Genomic DNA, 24,131 nt, shown 5'->3' with positions numbered 1-24,131 from the left:
GTGGGGGTGGTGGTGGGGGAGGGGGGTGCCCTGCCGTTGTGATCAGAGAATCCCGGTGCCAATGAACTGTAATGATATGGATATAGGTACGCCAGTGAAGGGTTAATGATTACATCTCAGTGTAATTCAAACACTACAGGGCACCACCAGTTCCCAGTATAACTATCAGACCTCAAGGAATCTTGGGAGGTTAAGTGTTAGCAGAGAGAGAGAAGTATTGATCACAGCTCAGGGAGTAATTTAGATTAGAGAGAAGTATCACGAGTACATTATTAGTTAATATTAGATTATAGATTACTGTATTAATAGTTGTAGCTCTGTAGAGTGTGCAAACTCTATTTAATTTATCGTTATTCAATAAATTAGTTTTGCTTTAATCTAAAGATTGCTGGTTTCTTTATCATCAACTCATCAGACCATTCTGGACCACAAGGCAAAGAATAACGACATATTACCACAAAGTGTAATATAACATGAACAGCCGGAGAATTCCAGCCATTCACTGGGCGGAATTCTCCGCAAGGCCCGACGCCGTCGTGAAACCTGGAGAGGTTCACGATGGCGTCGGAAACCTCTCCTGGCCCCCTGTTCTCCCCTACCCGGCACGGACCCGGCGAACAGCGGCTCCTGGCGGCCTTCCTCCCAGGACACAGGATCATCCTTCTCTCCTCCACGGCGCCCAGGAGAGTGCCTAGCTCAGTGTCCCTGAACCATGACGCTGCTCTCCTTGCAGCCATCTTGTTGACTGGGATGGTATGTATATGGGGGATGGATCGTTTAAGTACCAATCACGGACCCGGCGAATCCGGCACCGGTTTCCATGGAATTGATTGCTTTCCACGTGGCAATGGTGCTAGCCCATTTAAAGTAGCTGAATCGGTGCTGCTGTTGCACCATATTTTCTGTCGTAGAACGGTACTGTTTCCATCCCAGAGTGGGCACTTAGTCTCAAAATCGAAGAATCCAGCCCTATGTGCTCCTGCTGGAGGGACTGAATTTCTCTCGAGCTGGCAGCGCAAATCCAGAAGTGATTCACAATCGCACGCCACTGAAATTCATGCATGCCAGGGGTTGCAAGGGATTCCCTCTCAAATCCTGTATTGGGCCACCATTTAGGGCAGGCTGCCGATAGTGAGGTCCAGTGGCTGCCCCCCCTCCCCTCCAACAACCCAATTCTGCTCCCCCCCTGGGATTTGTCTGGCTCCTTCCCACAGTACAAGTGTGATCCAACTCCCTCCCCCTCCACTGACCCTGCATCAGAAAACCCCATCAAACACCCCCCCAATTACAGAGAAACCCACCAGAGATGCGCCTGTTACGGAGACACCCACCAGAGACCCGTTCATTACAGAGACCTCCTACGGAGAGCTGCCCATTACAGAGACCCCTATTTGGATGCTGGATAGCAGTTCAGACAGAGGTTGTGAGGAAAACCCATTGCTTTAAAACTCAGATGTGCTGTACACTTGCTGTCCCAGGCAACAGAAACAGCACCTGTCGCATCCTGGAAAGAGAAAGACAGTCAGCTGGGTTCAAACCACTCTCATCTTTCATCTGCAAGCCATTCATTCATACCTCTGTGAAATTGCTATAACTAGGCTGTGATTGACAGCTTCCACACACGCCCAGCTGTCTGCATTGTTTAATTCATCTCTCGAGTGGCTTGCAAGTAACCAGCTGTGTAACTAACTGCAATGTTTAGAAACATTTAGCTATGGGCGGCACGGTGGTTAGCACTCCTGCCTATGGTGCTGAAGGCTGCATGGGTTTCATCCCCACCACTCAAAGATGTGCAGGTTATATGGATTTTCCACGCCATATTGCCCCTTAATTGAAAAAAAATAATTGGGTACTCTAAGTTTAAATAAATAAATAAATAAACATCTAGCTCTGTTTGTCAGCTCCTAGATCACATCAAAGACAGTTAAGTGCTCTTACTTCCTCTTTTTCTCTGCAGATAGCACTCAACTGCCTTTGGTGTGGTCAAATAGCTGTCATTCATAGAATCGCGGGTTGTGACGGTGACCCTCCGATGGAATTTTGGGGGCACATCCCTTAAAGTTACCCTCTTGGCTCACTGTGAGGTCCATCACGTTAGGGTGACGTTTGTAAATACCTGCACCAATTCTCGCCCATGTGAATCCCGGCCCAGAGGACCGGAGAATCACACAGGCTTGACGATGGTGCCCGGACCATCAATAGAGGTGCGAACCTCAATGCCGCCATCAGCAGGTGACCGGAGTATCGGAAGCGACGATCCCATTTTTCACCCGACGTTGGATTCCCGACCCCTTTGGGAACTCCTCCACTGACAGTCCTATATCTCAACATTGTTATCATAGTTCAAAACTTTCCAACCTCAGTATTGGTATACTTAAGACAAAACCTAGAAAGTGGCAGAAAAAAGACACTTATAAACTATCAATATTGGATGGCTGAATTGTAAACCATTTGCAAAAATCAAACAATAGAAAAAATGACCAATCAGCAATGATGAAGCACTTCACAATCTCCCAATCAAATAGCTCACATTTTATTTCCAAGTTCAAGATCTGGAATGAGCAGCTTCCGTAAAATGGATCAATACAAACAGTCAAACCATAATTTTCAAACAGTTTTCCACTGCTTATCATCAGGTCAGGCCAAAGAGAGATGAAAGGAAAAATATCTAATGCTTTTTAATCACAAGAGCAACGATAGGTCAAACAAATCAAATGCTCTTTTAACAGTCTAATTGGATGGAAGTTTGATTAAAATATGGAGTCCCATTATATGGACCAATCATGCATGCATATGTTTTCGATAAAACAAGCAAGAATTTAAAAAAAAAATAGAAACACTCTGGGATCTGAATGGGAAAGATTATTTTGGGATTTTCTTCTCTTAATTTTGCTCCCTTTGTCTTTCAGGAAGGTAAAGCTGTCATAGTCCCAGATGACCAGATGTTTTCCCCTTTGACAGGGAGAGCTAACTGGTGGTGATTTAACCTGAGGATCACCACACCTCAGGCAATGGGCAAGGTTGTACAAGGGGTTTAGTACCTCTCCAGGCTCCCATCTTAGCAGAGGAAAAGGCCCACCAGCTTCTATTCAGTGCACCCGCTGTTAGAAAATTAGTAAAGGGAAATATTTTTTAATTGTGTTAGAGGAGAAGAAGAGGTGGCTGTTTCATCCCTATTGGGTTCTATCGTACCGAGATATTATTTTTCCATTTTTTTTTTGCAAAAAAAAGAGCAAAGACGGAATCTTTAATTCGACCTCTGGAGAGAATGTCATGCACGGAGCATGACTGCAGCAAACTGGGTGGCCAACGGTGTTAGCTTGGAGGACTGCCATTCGAATTTATTCTCTCTAGTGAGTGTGTGTGTGTGTGTGAGAGAGAGAGAGAGGGGGGGGGGGGGGAGACTGAGGAGAGAGAGAGAGAAAAAGAGAGAAGGGCCTTTCTATTAATGGTTTAGCATAACCGTTTACATAGCCTTATTTTCCTGTCTGGAGTTTATTCCCTAGTTTCTCGCAAAATAGAAAACCTTGGGCAGGATTCTCTCAGCCCGGGGCTGGGCCGGAGAATCCCCACGACTGGCGTGAATCGTGCCACGCTGCTCCGACGCTGGGATGTGATTCTCCGCCATTGGCATCAGCTTGATCGCGCGGCGCCGGTTGGGGGCCGCTCTAAAAGTCCCCCTGCCGATTCTCGGCCCGGATGGGCCGAGCGGCAGAAGCAGAAAACCCGAGTCCCGCCGGCGCCGTTCTAATCTGCTCTCAGCCAGCGGGATCTCAACGTGGAAGGATCCGAGGGATCAGCAGCTGGAGCACCCACCACGCCGGCGCCAATGCCGGAGAATCGTGTTGGGATGGCGTGACGCGATTCGCGCCGGTTGTGGGCATTCTCCGGCACGGCCCCGGGCTGCGGGCATTCTCCGGCACGGCCCCGGGCTGCGGGCATTCTCCGGCACGGCCCCGGGCTGCGGGCATTCTCCGGCACGGCCCCGGGCTGCGGGCATTCTCCGGCACGGCCCCGGGCTGCGGGCATTCTCCGGCACGGCCCCGGGCTGCGGGCATTCTCCGGCACGGCCCCGGGCTGCGGGCATTCTCCGGCACGGCCCCGGGCTGCGGGCATTCTCCGGCACGGCCCCGGGCTGCGGGCATTCTCCGGCACGGCCCCAGGCTGCGGGCATTCTCCGGCACGGCCCCGGGCTGAGGGCATTCTCCGGCACGGCCCCGGGCTGCGGGCATTCTCCGGCACGGCCCCGGGCTGAGGGCATTCTCCGGCACGGCCCCGGGCTGCGGGAATTCTCCGGCACGGCCCCGGGCTGCGGGCATTCTCCGGCACGGCCCCGGGCTGCGGGCATTCTCCGGCACGGCCCCGGGCTGCGGGCATTCTCTGGCACGGCCCCGGGCTGCGGGCATTCTCCGGCACGGCCCCGGGCTGCGGGCATTCTCCGGCACGGCCCCGGGCTGAGGGCATTCTCCGGCACGGCCCCGGGCTGCGGGAATTCTCCGGCACGGCCCCGGGCTGCGGGAATTCTCCGGCACGGCCCCGGGCTGAGCGAATCCCACCCATGCTTTTCTATTTTGCTACAAGTATCACATACCAACCAAATGTTTCCCTTGGTGATTTTCTAACGGCGGGTGCACTGAATAGAGGCTGGTGGGCCCTATAGGGGACAGAATTGCTGATCCTGAGGCCATGTTGACGCTGCCGAGAAATGCGATGGCGTTTCCGACGGTGTCAACACTTAGCCTCAGGATCAGAGAATCCCGCCCCTTGTTTGAGAAACTGATTCTTGATTTTGCACACATTATTGCAGACATTAGCATGACAGAGAAATGAAGGCAGAGCAGAAAACACCTCAATTTGAGCATTTTCTGCGCTGGTAATTTGAACATTTAAAATAATAAAAAATGGAAGTATCAAAATTGGTTCCGTCACAATGCGGTAGTTTATCGGAAACCTACAAAGATCATTAGAATATTCTGCATCTCAGTCTCACTGAAAATTGGAGCTAATTCAGATGTGTTTATTAGAAAATGGCAGGAGCTGAACTTCCGGTTGCGGCTATGACTAGCTAAGCCGCACATTTGGAAGCTCCTGCAACAAAGGGGTTTTTGGGCCAATTGGAGGGCCCCAACGGCGCTGAAAAAACGAATCCCGGTGGGGGAAGGTCCCCTGAGGAGAACTAGACCGATTTTATGGTCGGTACCCGGAGCGGAGCGGCAAGAAAAACGGCAGCAGCTCCCCAAAAAAAGCGGGGGAAGAAAATCAAAATGGCGGCCGGCGGTGCACCGGAGGAGTGGAAGAAATGGGCGGAGGAGCAGCAGGCCGCTCTCCTCCGTTTTTTCACGGAGATGAAAGTGGAACTCTTAGAGTCCATGAACGCGACGGCCACCAGGTTGGTGGGAGCCCAGGCGATCCAAGAGGCGTCGATTAAAGATCTGCAGCAGGAGATGGCCGCGAGGGAGGAGGAGGCCACAGTCATCGGGGCAAAGGTGGAGGCGCACGAGGCACTCCACACGAAGTGGCAGAGCCGCTTCGAGGAGCTGGACACTCGGATGAGGAGGAAAAATTTGAGGATCCTGGGCCTGGAAGAAGGCCTGGAGGGGTCGGATCTCCCGGGATATGTGGCGGAGATGTTGAGCTCCCTGATGGGGGAAGGGGCCGGTCCGGCGCCCCTGGAATTGGAAGAGGCATACCGGGTCATGGCCAGGAGGCCTAGGGCAAACGAGCCCCCGAGGGCGGTGCTGGTGCGGTTCCAGCGGCTAAGTGATCGAGAGAAAGTCCTGAGGTGGGCTAAAAGGGAGAAAAGCAGCAAGTGGCAGAACTCGACGGTAAGGGTGTACCAGGACTGGAGTGCGGAGGTGGCAAAGCGGCGGGCCCGGTACAACCGGACAAAGGCGGTGCTACACGCGAAAAAGATCAAATTTGGAATGTTGCAACCGGCGCGCTTGTGGGTCACCTACAAGGACCAACATCATTATTTCGAGTCCCCAGAGGAGGCCTGGACCTTTGTACAAGAGGAAAAGTTGGACACGAACTAAAACCTGGGAGCACCGGCGGTCGTAGCCGCCGGGGGACTCTTGATTGTGCAAGTGGCCCTTTTCTTTTTCAGGCCAGGTCGGAACTGGGTAACAGTTTCGTGGAGTGTTTGGGGTGTTTTTTCTCGAACGGTTGACTTTTCTGAATATTTTGAAGGTTTCGAGTTGTTGGGTGTTTCTGTATATTTGTACTGTTGAAATCTCTATTGTGGGTCGTTGGCTTCTTATGGGGTGTTTTTTCCCGTTTCCAATTTCCCTTAGTTATTTACCCCTCCTACCCTTTTTCTTTGGGTGCTTGGGGGGGTTTTTTGGTTCTTTTTTTTCTTTTCGGGTTATGGTTATCTGCGGTTATTTATACTGTTTGATGGAGGGTGATGGTTGGGCACGCGGTTAGTTGATAGTTAGTTAATTATTTTGTTATTTAAGTATGTAGTTAAGTATTTATGTATTTAGTTGCCATTGGGTATTTGTATTTATAGCGTTAAGTTGGGGAGACGGGACGGGGGGGAGCGGGTTGATTATGCGGGTCTTTCTCGGGGGTTTTAAGGGGATCTTTCACGGGCGCAGATGGGGTGAACCGGGAGGAGTCGGAATGTGGCAGGAGCAGCCGGGTCAGCGGAGACCAGCTGACTCTCGGGAGTACGATGTGGGGTACATCGCGGCTAGGAGGGGTCCTAGCCAGGGGGGGGGGGGGGGGGGGGGAAGGGGAGGGGACTGGGGGGGGACACCGGGTTGCTGCTAGAAAGACCAGGGACGAGAAGGGGAGAGCCGGGGGGGGTGGGGGGGGGGGGGGGCCATCGCTATGGGAAGCGGGTCAGAAAAGAAGGGATGACCCGGGGCGAGCAAGGGACAAGACATGGCTAATCGACAGGGAGTAGGGACGGGTCGCTCTGCGACCCGATTGATCACGTGGAACGTAAGGGGGCTGAATGGGCCGGTCAAAAGATCAAGGGTCTTCTCACACCTGAAGGGACTGAAGGCTGATGTAGCAATGCTGCAGGAGACTCATTTGAGGGTAGCAGATCAGGTCCGCCTGAGAAGGGGGTGGGTGGGACAGGTGTTCCACTCAGGCTTGGATATCAAGAACCGGGGGGTGGCGATTTTGGTGGGAAAGAGAGTGTCGTTTGTGGCGGCAGAGGTGGTGGCAGACAAGGAGGGCAGGTACGTGATGGTGAGGGGTAGGCTGCAGGGAGAGAGTGTGGTACTGGTAAATGTGTATGCCCCGAACTGGGACGACGCGGGTTTTATGAGGCGCCTGCTGGGCCTCATCCCGGGACTGGAGGCAGGGGGCCTGATCATGGGAGGGGACTTTAATACGGTGTTAGACCCTGGGCTGGATAGATCGAGTTCCAGGACGAATAGGAGGCCGGCAGCGGCAGAGGTGTTAAGGGGGTTCATGGAGCAGATGGGAGGGGTAGACCCATGGAGATTTGGTAGGCCTAGGGCGAGGGAGTATTCTTTTTTCTCCCACGTCCACAGAGTGTACTCTAGGATCGATTTTTTCGTATTGAACAGGGGGCTGATACCGAGAGTGCAGGACACGGAGTACTCGGCCATTGCGATATCGGACCATGCACCACATTGGGTGGACGTGGACATGGGGGAGGCGCGGGACCAACGCCCGTTGTGGCGCCTGGATGTAGGGCTGTTGGCGGACGAAGAGGTGTGCAGAAGGGTGAGAACGGGCATTGAGAACTATCTGGGTACGAATGACACAGGTGAGGTGCAGGTGGGGACGGTCTGGGAGGCCTTGAAAGCAGTGATTAGAGGAGAGCTGATCTCCATAAGGGCACACAGAGAGAGGAAGGAGAGGCAGGAAAGGGAGAGGCTGGTGGGGGAGCTCCTAGAAGTAGATAGGAAATATGCGGCGGCGCCAGAGGAGGGGCTATTAAGGGAGCGGCGTAGCTTGCAGGCCAGGTTCGACCTACTGACCACTAGGAAGGCGGAAATGCAGTGGAGAAGGGCGCAGGGTGCGGCGTATGAGTACGGGGAAAAGGCGAGCAGGATGCTGGCACACCAGCTTCGTAAGCGAGATGCAGCCAGAGAGATTGGGGGAGTGAGAGAGAGGGGTGGGGATGTAGTGCAGAAGGGGCAAGAGGTGAATAGGGTCTTTAGGGACTTCTATAGGGAATTGTATAGGTCTGAACCGCCGAAGAGGAGAGGGGGAATGAAGAACTTTCTCGACAAATTGGGGTTCCCAAAGGTACAGGAGGAGCTGGTGGAAGGGTTGGGGGCGCCGATAGAGCTGCAGGAGCTAATTAAAGGGATAGGCCAGATGCAGGCGGGGAAGGCGCCGGGGCCGGATGGGTTCCCGGTGGAGTTTTACAGGAAATTTGTGGACTTGGTGGGTCCAGTGCTGGTGCGAGCCTTCAATGAGGCGCGCGAGGGGGGGGTTCTGCCTCCAACAATGTCGCAGGCCCTGATCTCCTTGATTTTGAAGCGGGACAAGGACCCGGTCCAGTGCGGGTCCTACAGGCCTATCTCCCTCTTAAATGTAGATGCCAAGCTGTTAGCAAAGGTCCTGGCAACCAGGATAGAGGACTGTGTGCCAGGGGTAGTCCATGAAGACCAGACGGGGTTCGTGAAGGGACGCCAACTTAACACAAATGTTCGGAGATTGTTAAATGTGATTATGATGCCAGCAGTGGAAGGGGAGGCGGAGATAGTGGTAGCGCTGGACGCGGAGAAGGCATTTGACAGGGTGGAGTGGGAATACTTGTGGGAGACGTTGGAAAGGTTTGGGTTTGGGGAGGGATTTATCAAGTGGGTAAAACTGCTCTATTCAGCTCCGATGGCAAGTGTGGTAACAAACGGGAGGAGGTCAGAATATTTTGGGCTCCATCGAGGTACCAGGCAGGGATGTCCCCTATCTCCCTTACTCTTTGCATTAGCGATTGAGCCGTTGGCGATGGCACTGAGGGGTTCAGGGGGGTGGAGAGGACTGACAAGGGGAGGGGAGGAACATCGGGTCTCGCTCTATGCGGATGATTTGTTGTTGTATGTGGCAGACCCGGAGGGGGGAATGCCGGAGGTAATGGGGATACTAGCGGAGTTCGGGGACTTTTCGGGATATAAATTAAATCTGGGGAAAAGTGAGGTCTTTGTAATACACCCGGGAGACCAAGGGGAGGGAATTGGGAGGCTCCCCTTCAAAAGAGCAGTTAAAAGTTTTAGGTATTTGGGGGTGCAGGTGGCAAAGAACTGGGGGACCCTACACAAGTTGAACTTTTCCAGACTGGTGGAGCAGATGGAGGAGGAGTTTAAGAGGTGGGACATGGTGCCGCTGTCGCTAGCAGGGAGGGTGCAGTCAGTTAAAATGACGGTCCTCCCGAGGTTCTTGTTTTTGTTCCAGTGTCTGCCCATCTTCCTCCCCAGGGCCTTTTTCAAGAAGGTAACGAGTAGTATCATGGGGTATGTGTGGGCACATGGCACCCCGAGAGTTAGAAGGGTCTTTTTGGAGCGGAGTAGGGATAGTGGAGGGCTGGCGTTACCCAACCTTTCAGGATATTACTGGGCGGCAAATACATCGATGGTACGAAAGTGGATGATGGAAGGGGAGGGGGCAGCCTGGAAGCGCATGGAGAGGGCGTCCTGCGGCAACATAAGCTTAGGGGCACTGGTAACGGCACCATGGCCGCTCCCTCCCACGAGGTATACCACGAGCCCGGTGGTGGCGGCCACCCTCAAGATCTGGGGGCAGTGGAGGCGACACAGGGGGGAAGTGGGAGGTCTGATAGGGGCACCACTAAGAGGGAACCACAGATTTGCGCCGGGAAACACAGGAGGGGGATTCCAGAGCTGGCAGAGGGCGGGTATTAGACAACTGAGGGACTTGTTTATAGAGGGGAGGTTTGCGAGCCTGGGAGAGCTGGAGGAGAAATTTGGGCTCCCCCCGGGGAACACGTTCAGGTACCTCCAAGTGAAGGCATTTGCCAGACGACAGGTAGCGGGGTTCCCCGCGCTCCCCGACAGGGGGGTGAGTGATAGGGTGCTATCAGGGGTCTGGGTCGGGGAGGGGAAGATCTCGGACATCTATAAGATTATGCAGGAGGTGGAGGAGGTACCAGTAGAGGAGCTGAAAGATAAGTGGGAGTTAGAGCTGGGGGAACAGATAGAGGACGGGACATGGGCAGACGCCCTGGAGAGGGTTAACTCGTCGTCGTCATGTGCGCGACTAAGTCTCATTCAATTTAAGGTACTGCATAGAGCCCACATGACGGGGACAAGGATGAGTCGGTTTTTCGGGGGTGAAGACAGGTGTATTAGATGTTCGGGAAGCCCTGCGAATCATGCACATATGTTTTGGGCATGTCCGGCACTGGAGGAGTTCTGGAAGGGGGTGGCAGGGACGGTGTCGAGAGTGGTGGGGTCCAGGGTCAAGCCAGGATGGGGACTTGCGATCTTCGGGGTTGGGGTGGAACCGGGGGTACAGGAGGCGAGGGAGGCTGGAATATTAGCCTTTGCGTCCTTGGTGGCTCGGAGGAGGATCCTGATTCAGTGGAGGGACGAAAGGCCTCCGAGTGTTAACACCTGGTTAAACGACATGGCAAACTTTATCCAATTGGAAAGGATCAAATTCGCCCTGAGAGGGTCGGTGCAGGGGTTTTCCAGGCGATGGCAACCCTTCCTAGACCTCTTGGATCAGAGATAGAAACTGAGGCCATGACAGCAGCAACCCGGGAGGGGAGGGGAGGGCGGGAGGGGGGGAGGGGGGGGGGGGGGGGGAGGGGGGAAAACGACGAAGGAAGTACGGTAGCGGCGGTGGCACGGGCAAGGCCTGCCCGAGGACGCTGCTAGAAATGATAAGTTGGTCTGACTGTCGGTTCACCGGCGGGGGGGGGGGGGGGGGGGGATGCGCGGGTAGGGGGGGGGGGGGGGGGGGGATTCTTTTTCTCTTTCTTGTTAAGTAGGGGGGTTTGACTTTGTGTTGTTATAATTTAAATGTAAATGTAGGGGGGGTTAAAATGTTTGTATTTTGAAAAATTCAATAAAAATTATTTAAAAAAAAAAGAAAATGGCAGGAGCTGCACTTCAGCAAAAGCATCCAATATTCCCCTTTAGTGGTAATGTGTTCAGTAGATCCTATACTGAAATAGTGTTGATTGAGTAATTGAAAGCACTGGGCACTTGATCTCCTCGTGGAGATATGAGGCTTTGGAGAAGCTCTGTTTCTCTTTCTGATACTGTGAGCACTTGTGTTGTTAAGCTTAGTGACATAGTTAAAAGTAGTGTGACCGCTTGAATTTTTTTCTCCTGCTGTGCAAGTGATCATGCTCCAAATCCTATTTTATCTATCAGTCCCGCAGGATATACTCATACTTCTTGAGGTAGCAAGGGTGTAGGCAAATGCTTTACCTTTCTTTCAAAATAAGCAACGTAGATTATATTTAGAATCCATAATTGTGGAATACAAACATATCTATATATGCGCGTATATTCATATATGTATGGAATATATAAACTGAGGAGAAAAGTACAGGTGTGAGATTCTCCGGTCCCCCAGCCAAGTAAATATAGCGCATTATTCGCTGGCGGCAAGATTCTCTCTTCCCACCTTTCTCATTGGAGCAACGCCACATCGCTGGGAAAGGTGAGGGAACAGAGAATTCCGACAGCCGAAGAATTCCGCTCCAGATTTATTCTAATTTATCTCCACCCTTTGCCCTGACACTAAGAAGATGAGAAAAACTGTTTTTTTTCTGATGCTCAACTCCCTTGACCTGTCTTTCGGCAATGATGTCTCTCCACGGATTGTGTTACCTCCCTGTCTCTGGTACTGGAGATAGCACTGGGCTTGGCAATAAAAAGTTTCACTTTGCATTCAAAATAGTTTTACTGACACTTTCCTTGTGTTATGTTTCCTTCCTGGTTCTGTTTGGCCCACATTTCTACAGAGTATTGTTCCCATGCAAAATTGCGTTGACTACTGATAGAGCTGATTGCTAATGGTTCATTGCAATATTGCTGTTGTCCTGTTTAAACATTCAATCGAATCCTCACCTCTGTATTTTTGTCGGTGCAATGCTAGTTAGCAGGAGAGGAGCTTTCTTCAATCAGTTTAGAGTACGCTGTTTAAATTGAACTTGAAGCACTTGACAATAAACAGACCAGTTAGCCAGACATTGGGCAGACTTGGACTGCATCTCCGGGTGACGATATACTGTACCTGTTATCTCAAGTATTCACCAAGAAAATTCCATCTCTGCACGCCTGGTTTATTGTGTATGGATGGATGGATAAAGAATGCTTTCATGCGGATTAATATTCAGTCAAATATTCTCGCAGTTCTGAGTGACCTCGCTAACTGATATTCTTCTCATTAGGTGAGATTGTATGCCAGACCAGATGCTATTCAACAAGGATCTGGAGACTATGCTTTAAATATAACAAAGAGGCTGCTGGAGTTTTATGAAGATTACTTTAATGTCAGCTACTCTCTACCAAAATTAGGTAAGCTGCACAATTAAACATTTGCAATACTAAGGTTGGTAGAATATATTGTATGTCTTTGAAAAACCTCTCTGTCTTCCATTAAAAGCCTCCAGTAAAAAAACATTCTTCTTTGATGATGCAAGTCTGACTGAAATGTATAATTGTATCACACAAACGTTATGACAGCACTTCTGCACTGTGTCATTGCGATGATGTGCAAATCTCTGGTCTTTTCAAGTGCCCAGAATAGTCTTTCTCTGACAGGAGAATGAAGCTCCGACAATATATTCTCTGACAGATCTTCTGAATCTATAGATTGCTGGCCTCATTTCCTATATTTGTTCTGGGAAATTTGTGTCTTTTTGCAGTGGAGATTTTTAACGCTTGTATCTTTTGTAACATGTCACTCTGAACCTTCAGTGTTTGTCATTGAAAGCTGGGGAGATATGATACACCTTTATTTGTCTTGGGAAATCACATTGTTACCATCATAGCTAAGGTATACATATTTGTTGTCCATTAGTTGAGGGCAAAAGAGAGCGGAAAAAGAGGTCGAGGGATCAAGGATTGAAAAAGGGGAGAAAGAAGAGAAAGCAAATCAAGGGTTGAAGAGTAAACGAGGAAAGTAAGAAGTGAAAAAGAGCACAAAATGAAGAGATTCAGGAATAAAAGAAAAGAATGAGATGTGAAATAAGTGCGGAAGTGGGTGAAGGAAGAGAGAGAGAAGTAAGTGCATGAAAGGGCAACAAGTGCAAAGTGGGAAACAGTGAGCAGTAGAGTGTAGAAAAGATGCGAGCTCAAGAAGCAGGAATGAGCAGTAAGAAAAGAAATTGTGCAGGATTTTCCATTTCTGAGACACAAGTGTTGACGCCAGTGCAGAATTCGTGGACTTTCACGTCAGAAAAACTGGCACCAGACCTGGACTGATTCCGCGACTACTAAGGGGCTACAACCGGCGCCACGTGGAATACAATCGATTCTCATGAAAAATGGTGCCGGATTCACCGGTTTCGCGATTGACACTCAAAGGCTGACAAGCTGCAGCCGCATATCCACACTGACCACACACACCATCCCACAAGATGGCAGCGAGGAGAACTGCCCCGCCGTATACCGATGCTGAGCTGGAGACCCTCTTGGGCGTGGTGGAGGAGCGGCGGATGACCCTGTACCCCCCCCCCCCCCCTCCCAGCAGAAGGCCACAGACATCCTCCAGGAGAGGGAGAACACAGGAGAGGGACTGCCGGAGCTGTGGCAGAGGGCCCTGGATGTACTCGCGGCCCAGACGAACCGGAGATCGCCGAGGTGGAGCACGGCCACGGGTGATGAAGTGAGGCCCCGCTTAGTGGCAGTTCCCTGTGGCACGTGTACCAAACATCCCCACCACCCTCACCCCTATACCGCCCTCACCCCGGCACCACCCTCAAGCTAACACCATCACCCCCACCCCATCCATACGCCTAGCCCCACTCCCCCCAGCCTGCGATCAAATCATGTGTCATGTCTTGCAGGGCCTGCTGGCGATGGGGCGGGTCTGGATCCCCCACCCCCAGCTGGTGCCACAGGCAGGGTCCCCCCGTGATCCGAGCAGAGACGCTGAGAGCAGCTCAGTCCCCAACCCTCCGCCCACGACTCAGGAGACCCCGGAGCTCGGTTCGGAAGGAAGGCCCTAGTGGCCAGGTCTGAGTCTGGCTCTGGGGCTTAGAAGGGAAGGGGGTAGAATATAAAAGCAGTAGTGATAGGAGACTCACCAGACTCCCGGAAGGTATGTTGCCTCCCGGGTGCCAGGGCCAGGGATGTTTCGGATCGTGTCTTCAGGATCCTTAATGGGAGAGGGCGAGCAGGTAGGAAAAGGGGTGTAGATGTAATAAACGAGTTTAGGGTGTTAGGCTGGAAGTTAAAAGCCAGGACAGAGTTGGCATCTCTGGTTTGTTGCCGGTGCCACGTGATAGCGAGGCTAGGAATAGGGAGAGAGTGCAGTTGAACACGTGGCTGCAGGAATGGTGTACGAGGGAGGGCTTCAGGTGTTTGGATAATTGCGCATTCGGGGGAAGGTGGGACCTATACAAGCAGGATGGGTTGCCGCTGAACCAGAGGGGCACCAATACCCTGGGAGGGAGGTTTTCTAGTACTCCTCGGGAGGGTTTAAACTAATTTGGCAGGGGAATGGGAACTGGACATGTAGTCTAGCAACTTAGGTAGCCGATGTTCAGGACGTCAAAGCATGTAGTGAGGCAGTGGGGAAGGTAACACTGACAAAGGAGAGTACTTGCAGGCACGGAGATGGGTTGAAGTGTGTATACTTCAACGCAAGAAGCATCAGGAATAAGGTGGATGAACTTAAGGCATGGATCGGTACTTGGGACGACGATGTGGTGGCCATCACGGAAACTTGGATAGTAGAGGGGCAGAAATGGTTGCTGGAGGTTCCTGGTTGTAGATGTTTCAATAAAATTAGGGAGGGTGGAAAAAGAGATAAGGGGGGTTTGCATTGTTAATTAGAGATAGTATAAGTGCTGCAGAAAGGCAGTTCGAGGAGGATCTGCCTACTGAGGTAGTATGTGTTGAAGTCAGAAATAGGAAAGGAGCAGTCACCTTGCTGGGAGTTTTCTATAGGCCCCCAATAGCAGCAGAGATGTGGAGGAATGGATTGGGAAACAGATTTTGGAAAGGTGCAGTAGTCATGGGTGACTTCAACTTCCCAAATATTGAGTGGAAACTCTTTCGATCAAATAGTTTGGACGGGGTGGTGTTTGTGCAGTGTGTCCAAGAAGCTTTTCTAACACAGTATGTAGGTTGTCTGACCAGAGGGGAGGCCATAGTGGATTTGGTACTTGGTAATAAACCAGGGAAAGTGATAGATTTGTTAGTGGGGGAGCATTTTGGAGATAGTGACCACAATTCTGTGACTTTCACTTTAGTAATGGAGAGGGATAGGTGCGTGCAACAGGGTAAGTTTTACTATTGGGGGAAGGGTAAATACGATGCTGTCAGACAAGAACTGAAGTGCATAAATTGGGAACATAGGCTGTCACGGAAGGACACAATTGAAATGTGGAACTTGTTCAAGGAACAGGTACTACGTGTCCTTGATATGTATGTCCCTGTCAGGCAGGGAAGAGATGGTCAAGTGAGGGAACCATGGTTGACAAGAGAGGTTGAATGTCTTGTGAAGAGGAAGAAAGAGACTTATGTAAGGCTGAGGAAACAAGGTTCAGACAGGGCGCTGGAGGGATCCAAGATAGCCAGGAGGGAACTGAAGAAAGGGATTAAGAGAGCTACGAGAGGGCATGGAAAATCTTTGGAGGGTAGAATCAAGGAAAACCCCAAGGCCTTTTACACATATGTGAGAAATATGAGAATGACTAGAGCGAGGGTGGGTCCGATCAAGGACAGTAGCGGGAGATTGTGTATTGAGTCAGAAAAAATAGGAGAGGTCTTGAACGAGTACTTTTCTTCAGTATTTACAAACGAGAGGGGCCATATTGTTGGAGAGGACAGTGTGAAACAGACTGGTAAGCTCGAGGAGATACCTGTCAGGAAGGAAGATGTGTTGGGCATTTTGAAAAACTTGAGGATAGACAAGTCCCCCGGGCCTGACGGGATATATCCAAGGATTCTATGGGAAGCAAGAGATGAAATTGCAGAGCCGTTGGCAATGATCTTTGCCTCCTCACTGCCAACAGGGGTGGTACCAGAGGATTGGAGAGTGGTGAATGTCGTGCCCCTGTTCAAAAAATGGAATAGGGATAACCCTGGGAATTACAGACCAGTTAGTCTTACTTCGGTGGTAGACAAAGTAATGGAAAGGGTACTGAGGGATAAGATTTCTGAGCATCTGGAAAGACACGGCTTGGTTAGGGATAGTCAGCACGGATTTGTGAGGGATAGGTCTTGCCTCACAAGTCTTATTGAATTCTTTGAGGAGGTGACCAAGCATGTGGATCAAGGTAAAGCAGTGTATGTGGTGTACATGAATTTTAGTAAGGCATTTGATAAGGTTCCTCATGGTAGACTTATGCAGAAAGTAAGAAGGCATGGGATAGCGGGAAATTTGGCCAGTTGGATTACGAACTGGCTAACCGATAGAAGTCAGAGAGTGGTGGTGGATGGCAAATATTCAGCCTGGAGCCCAATTACCAGTGGCATACCACAGGGATCAGTTCTGGGTCCTCTGCTGTTTGTGATTTTCATTAATGGCTTGGATGAGGGAGTTGAAGGGTGGGTCAGTAAATTTGCAGACGATACTAAGATTGGTGGAATTGTGGATAGTGAGGAGAGCTGTTGTCGGCTGCAAAGAGACATAGGTAGGATGCAGAGCTGGGCTGAGAAGTGGCAGATGAAGTTTAACCCTGAAAAGTGTGAGGTTGTCCATTTTAGAAGGTCAAATTTGAATGCGGAATACAGGATTCTTGGCAATGTGGAGGAACAGAGAGATCTTGGGGTCTATGTTCATAGATCTTTGCAAGTTGCCACTCAAGTGGATAGAGCTATGAAGAAGGCCTATGGTGTGCTAGCGTTCATTAGCAGAGGAATTGAATTTGAAAAATCTAGAATGCCTTGAGACCCAAGTCTGCAATCTCCGGTCCCCCAGCTCTGTGTATTTTGGCAGTGCACTGCTCGCTGGCAGCGAGATTCTCCACTCCCAACGCTTGTCAGTGGGATTTTCCCATTGGAGCCACAATGGAACAGCAGGAACAAGGAATCCCAATGGCCGGAGAATTTCGACCCTGGTCTCTGTTCCAAACATTTTCATATTATATCTAAGATTAACTATTGACTTTTAGAATTAAACTGAACATCATTACAGCTGTTTCCATTTCTAAACACATTATTCAGCTATTGTTTCGGTGTTGAAGATATGCCTCTGCTTTATCGATTTGGCACTCATTGCTCTTAGAGATGAGTTAGTACACGGCAGAGGTGATGTGTGCGTTGCTCCTGGTGTTGTCGGAGTTACTTGCTGGTGGTGTTGTTGATGTTGCATTGCTTGTTGGTGATGATGTTGATGTTGCATTGCTTGTTGGTGATGATGTTGATGTTGCATTGCTTGTTGGTGATGATGTTGATGTTGCATTGCTTGTTGGTGATGCTGTTGATGTTGCATTGCTTGTTGGTGATGATGTTGATGTTGCATTGCTTGTTGGTGATGCTGTTGATGTTGCATTGCTTGTTGGTGATGCTGTTGATGTTGTCTCACTGGTTTGTGATGTTGCTGGAGTTGGTTCTCCTTGGAGAGAAGAAAGCTAAGAGGAGGTTTGTAAAGATGTTCAAAATCATGAAGGGGTTGGACAGAGTAGAGAGGGAGAAACTGTTCCTGCTCCTAAAAGGATCAAGAATGAGAGGGCACAGATGTAAAGTGTTTTGCAAAAGAAGCAAATATGAGTTGAGAAAAAGCATTTTCACACAGCAAGTGGTTCGAGCCTGGAACGCACGACCTGGAACTGTGGTGGAGGCAGGTTTAGTCGAGGCACTTAAGAGGGCATTAGATGATTATTTGAACAGGAGTAATGTGCAGGGGACAGGGAAAAGGCAGGAAAATGGCACCGACTCATAATGCTCATTTGGTGAGCCACTACAGACATGAGGCAGCACGGTAACATTGTGGATAGTACAATTGCTTCACAGCTCCAGGTTCCCAGGTTCGATTCCGGATTGGGTCACTGTCTGTGCGGAGTTTGCACATCCTCCCCATGTGTGCGTGGGTTTCCTCCGGGTGCTCTGGTTTCCTCCCACAGTCCAAAGATGTGCAGGTTAGGTGGATTGGCCATGATAAATTGCCCTTAGCGTACAAAATTGCCCTTAGTGTTGGGTGGGGTTACTGGGTTATGGGATACGGTGGAGGTGTTGACCTTGGGTAGGGTGCTCCTTCCAAGAGCCGGTGCAGACTCGATGGGCCGAATGGCCTCCTTCTGCACTGTAAATTCTATGATGGACCAAATGGCCTTCTTTTGCATCACAACAATAGTGTAATTCTTTGATTAATAGGGGCATAGAGTACAAGAGGAAGGAGGTTATGTTGAACTTGTATAAGATGCTAGTTCAGCCAATGTTGCTTTCAGTCCTGGTTGCCTCACTTCAGGAAGGATGTGAAGGCATTGAAGATTCACGAGAATGGTTCCAGGGATGAGGATCTTCAGTTATGAAGATAGCTCAGAGAAGCTGGGAATGCTTTCCTCGGAGAATGGAAGGCTGAAAGGAGTTTTGATAGAGGTATTCAAAATCACGATGGCTCTGGATGGAGTAGATGGGGGAGAAACTGCTCCCACTCGTGAATGGATCGAGAACGAGAGGGCACGGGTTGAATCTAATTGGCAAAGAAGCAAAAGTGATATGACAAAAATCTTTTTCATGGAACGAGTGGTTAAATTCTGGAATACACTAATAGACTGCCTGATCATGTGATGGCGACAGGTTCAATCAAAATTTCGAAAGGGAGTTAGACTGTTAAATAAAAAGAATGTACAGGGTTATGGGAAGAAGGCGGAATAATGGCACTAAGTGAATTGCTGATTCATTGGGCTGGTGCAGACACGATGGGCTGAATTGCCTCCTTCTGTGCTATAATAATTCTGTAATTTAGCGATTCAGCTAGTATCCTTCCCTTTGTGTATCCCTCAGGTTTGGGTTGCTCCTCACTGTTGAATCTCAGCACCTCATATGTTGTTAGCATGGCTTTGTCGTTTTTTTCCTTTGGCGCCTGTTCGGGTATGCAGAGGGAGAATTCAGAATGTCCAAATTACCTAATAGCACGTATTTTGGGATTTGTGGGGAGGAAACCTGAGTTCCCGGAGGAAACCCACGCAAACACGGGGAGAATATGCAGACTCCACACAGACAGTGACCCAAGCCTGGAATCGAACCTGGGACCCTGGTGTTGTGAAGCCACAGTGCTAACCACTATACTATCGTGCTGCCCACTTTCCATGTAGATGGTGGACTGATACATTGTTGCTCAGCACGTGGCTGCAGTGCAGCAGTAAAATGTGTCATCCTGGATGTATATTCCCATGATTACCACTTTAGGTGTTGAATATGTTAACCCTAACAATTTAATGAAATGCTAACAGTTGAAGCATGAAGTGCACAAACTGTTAAAACAATTCCTGTTGCAACAATGTAAGAAAAAACAATTGGATAGTGGGACTTGAATCTCACTCACTTGCAAATGACATTGTGCAATAATGTTACGATAAAAGCCGGTTCAAGATTTGAAAGTTCAGGGGCGGGATTCTCCGACCCCCCCCCCCCCGGGCCGGGTCGGAGAATCGCCGGGGGGGGGGGGGGGGGGGGGGGGGGGCGGCGTGAATCCCGCCCCGCCGCTCCGACGCCGGCTGCCGAATTCTCCGGTGTCGATTTTTGGTGCCGGTTGGGGGGCGTTGGCAGTGGCCCCGCCCCCCGGAGATTCTTCGGGCCCCGATGGGCCGAGCGGCCGCCCGTTTTCGGCTGGTCCCGCCAGCGTGAAATGGACAAGGTCCATACTGGCGGGACCTGGCTTTGAGGGCGGCCTGCGGAGTCCTCGGCGGGGTGGGGGGCAGGGAAGGTTCCGGCCCCGGAGTGGGGCGTGGGACACGGTGGCCTGGCCCGCGACCGGGGCCCTCTGTAAGCACCGGTTCAGCCCGCCCCGTCGGTTGGGGGAGAATCTCGGCCCAGGCGCTACAAATAGACTTGCTTAATTTTCCTTTTCGAGCAAAGTTTCGGCATTTGTTTAGTTTGATTAATAGTTTGAGGCACAACCATTAGAACAAATTCCAAGATTGTCGTGGGTGCCAATTTACTGCATTGTCATCTGTTTGGCCGCTTTTCTTTGCTGCACACAGTTCCGGGAACAGATCAGAACAATCTGTACCGTGGATTCCATCATATTGGCTGGCAAAGTGTGAACGACTGATTAAAATGTATTTATTTTGGAAGCTTTGATCAACCCTGCATAATAGACTAAAAATGGAGGCAATTTCTGTTGTGCGATAGAAATAGCAAGGTGCTGTGAAGTCAGTAGTTAATGCCATCAAACATTGACTGGGATAAATATGAAATGGTAGTTGGGATAAATATGAAATGGTAGTTGACTCCTTTCCCTTCTGCACCATGCTGAACCAGCCCTCCCACAAAATGGCAGAAAACAGGGAAAGACCTGATGAATAGTTTATAAAGGGAAAGAAACAAGTAACAGGAAAACGGAGACAACCAGGAACACAAAACCATCAAGAAACTTGCAAGCCAGTGATCCTTTCCCCAGCTATATCAGGTGCAACATTGTACAAGATCAATAAGTTGATGATCATTTCCTCTCAAGCACATCTTCATGGTTCTATAAGTAAGACTTGTTTAGAATTAGGTCTGTTTTGTTCCTGATATCAGTGTGTTACATTTTGATTATTTGTTTGAACTGTAAGAATACTTTGAACATGAGTCCTCATTGTCTTGGTAACTAGAATGGTTCACACCATTAGACGATTGGGTCTGCTAAATTTCCCTTAGTGTCCAAAAATGGCTAAGTGGGGTTGCTGGGTTACAGGGATAGGGTGGAGGTGTGGGCTTAGGTAGGGCGCTCTTTCCAAAGGGCCGGTGCAGACTCGATGGGCCGAATGGCCTTCTTCTGCACTGTAAATTCTATGATTCTATGATACCATACTGCGTTCATTTTTTGTTTTATTCCTTGCATTATGATTTGGATACCCCACAGAGCACAGTGTCGAATATCACTCTCATGATGAAGATTAGTGGGATTCTCGCGTGCCTCAAGCACTTGTGAGTTATGGAGACTTCTTTCCAATCTGCTGTGTAATCTGTAGACTCCATGGGATATTTTATGCTGGCTTGTTTACATTTTTAATAGCATTCCTGCTCTAGGTGAAGTTACCCACTCGAGGGAAATGTACTTCAAAGCAAATCAATAAGCTCGAGAGCACAGTGTGTTATTACATCGATTGTCTCTCAGTTGGGTTGCTATTAATTCTTGAATAATTGAAAACATTCTACTGCTAAAGATATTCAGTAATAGTTACAATGGCAGTCAGCATGTTTCATTCTAAAGGAGATTGTCATTTCAGTTGCTGATAAGGTCCGTGTGCTCAGGAACAACTCGCTATTAAAAAATAATAGCTTTGACAGTACTTGCTGTATTTAGAGCTGGATAACCTGCCTTATTAGTTGTTAGCGCTGCTGCGTCACGGGGCAGCACGGTGGCACAGTGGTTAGCATTGCTGCCTACGGCGCTGAGGACCCGGGTTCGAATCCCGGCCCTGGGTCACTGTCTGTGTGGAGTTTGCACATTCTCCCCGTGTCTGCGTGGGTTTTCACCCCCACAACCCAAAGATTTGCTGGTTAGGTGGATTGGTCACGCTAAATTGCCCCTTAATTGGAAAAATATAATTGGGTACTCTAAATTAAAAAAAAAAGAGGGATGGGTAACAATTGCTGTCCCAGCCAGCAAAGCCCACATCCCATGAAAATGAAAAACAAAAAGTGCTGCTGCGTCACAGCGCCAGGGTTCAATTGCGACCTTGGGTGATTGTGTGAAGTTTGCACGTTCTCCCCGTGTCTGCATGGGTTTCCTCCGGGTGCTCCGGTTTCCTCCCACAGTCTAAAGATGTGCAGGTTAGGTAGATTGGCCATAATAAATGCCCCTTAGTGTCCAAGATGGCAAGGTGGGGTTCTGGGGTAAAAGGGATAAAAGGTGGGTGTGTGGGCCTGGGAGGGGTAGGGTCGGTGCAGTATCGATGGACTGAATGGCCTCCTTCTGCACTGTAAGGATTCTATGGATATTTTTTGCTTTCCTTTTCCAGAAATGAAATAGGTAACTTAAGATAGCAGTGTAACAATGTGATCACATCATGCATTATCTTTGGCAGTCCTCTCTTTCTAACCGTGGTTGTGTCTTGGTTGATGCTATAAGTAAACTGTAGGGAATGGGCCAAATGTAATGCCCTCCCCCATGTGACTTTAGTGGCATTTAATCAGATGGGAGGGAGCTGAAAGTAATCCTCCTGCCTTCATAAAATCACAGGTCATCTATGGGCATTCACCCCACTGAGGTTAGTGGGAAGACCCATAGAACAATGGAACATAGAACATACAGTGCAGAAGGAGGCCATTCGGCCCATCGATTCTGCACCGACCCACTTAAGCCCTCACTTCCACCCTATCCCCGTAACCCAATAACCCTTCCTAACCTTTTTGGTCACTAAGGGCAATTTATCATGTCCAATCCACCTAACCTGCATGTCTTTGGACTGTGGGAGGAATCCGGAGCGCCAGGAGGAAATCCACGCAGACACAGGGAGAACGTGCAGACTCCGCACAGACAGTGGGGAATCGAACCTGGGACCCTGGCGCTGTGAAGCCACAGTGCTATCCACTTGTGCTACCGTGCTGCCTGGACGGCCTTCTCACCCCAATGCTAATTAAGGCTCTATACTGGGCAGGGTTGGTCAGTCTCGCCTTTCTCCTAAGATCCCCAACATCACAGATGCCATTCTTTAGTCATTCGATTCATTCCACATCAGAGCAAGAAATGGCTGAAGGCACTGGATACTGCAAAGGCTCTGACAATAATCCTGGAGACTTGTGCTCCAGAAGTTGCCTTGCCCCAAGCTGTTCCAGTACTGCTACAACAGTACCCAGCAATGTGGAAAATTGATCAGGTGTGTCCTGTACACAAAAAGCAGGACAAATCCAACCCTGCCAATTACCGCCCCATTACTCTTGATCATCAGCAAAGTGATGCAAGGTGTCATTGACCGTACTTTCAAGCGGCACTCCCTCTTCAATAAAGTGATCACTGACGCTCAGTTTGGGTTCCGCCAGGCCCACTCAGCTCCTGACTTCATTACAGCCTTGGTTCAAACATGGACAGAAGGGCTGAACACAAGAGCTGAGGTGAGAGAGACTGCCCTGGACATCAAGGCAGCATTTTACTGAGTGTATCACAACGAACCTGAGCAAAACTGGAGTCAAAGGGAATCGGGAGGAAAACTCCCCACTGCTTGGAGCAATATTGTGGCTACAAGAGCGGGTCAGAGGCTATGAATTCTGCGGTGAGTAACTCACCTCTTGACTCCCCAAAGCTTGTCCACCACCTACAAGGCACGAGTCAGGACTGTGATGGAATACTCACCATTGCCTGGATGAATGCAGCTCCAACAGCACTCAAGAAGCTCAACACCATCCAGGACAAAGCAGTCCCCTTGATTGCTCCTCCTACAAACAATCAAACCCTCCACCACTGACGCAGAGTGGCAGCCTTATGTACCATCTACAAGATGCACTGCAGTAACTCACCAAGACAGTACTTCCAAATCCACAACCACTATCATCTACAAGGACAAGGGCAGCAGATATGTGGGAACTCCACCATCTGGAGGTTTCCACCCCCCCCCCCCCCCCCCCCCCCCCCCACCCACCCCCACCGCAATCACTCACCACCTTGACTTGGAAATATATCGCCGTTCCTTCGCTGTCGCTGGGACAAAATCCTGGAACTCCCTCTCTAACAGCACAGTGGGTGTACCTACACCTGAAGGACTACAGGGGTTCAAGAAGGCAGCTTGCCACCACCTTCTGAAGGGCAACTCAGGATGGGCAATAAATGCTGGCCTAACCAGCGATGCCCGCACCCTGTAAATCATTTACGTATAGAAGGAGGCCATTCAGCCCATTGAGTCT

General features: G+C 50.0%; 1 protein-coding gene across 1 annotated transcript in view; it reads left to right on the top strand.

The window, feature by feature from the left end:
* The window catches only part of LOC119954896 (thyrotropin-releasing hormone-degrading ectoenzyme-like), a 136,139-nt gene that overhangs the window by 34,267 nt on the left and 77,741 nt on the right, over positions 1-24,131 (top strand). The window contains exon 3 of the mRNA XM_038780529.1: positions 12,356-12,482. Within this exon, the coding sequence (XP_038636457.1) occupies positions 12,356-12,482 (127 nt within the window). The remainder of the gene's footprint in view (positions 1-12,355; positions 12,483-24,131) is intronic.

This window comes from Scyliorhinus canicula, chromosome 20, assembly GCF_902713615.1.
Source record: "Scyliorhinus canicula chromosome 20, sScyCan1.1, whole genome shotgun sequence".
NCBI lineage: Eukaryota > Metazoa > Chordata > Chondrichthyes > Carcharhiniformes > Scyliorhinidae > Scyliorhinus > Scyliorhinus canicula.
Note: the sequence above shows the minus strand (reverse complement) of the source record. Positions and strands in the feature narration are given on the sequence as shown.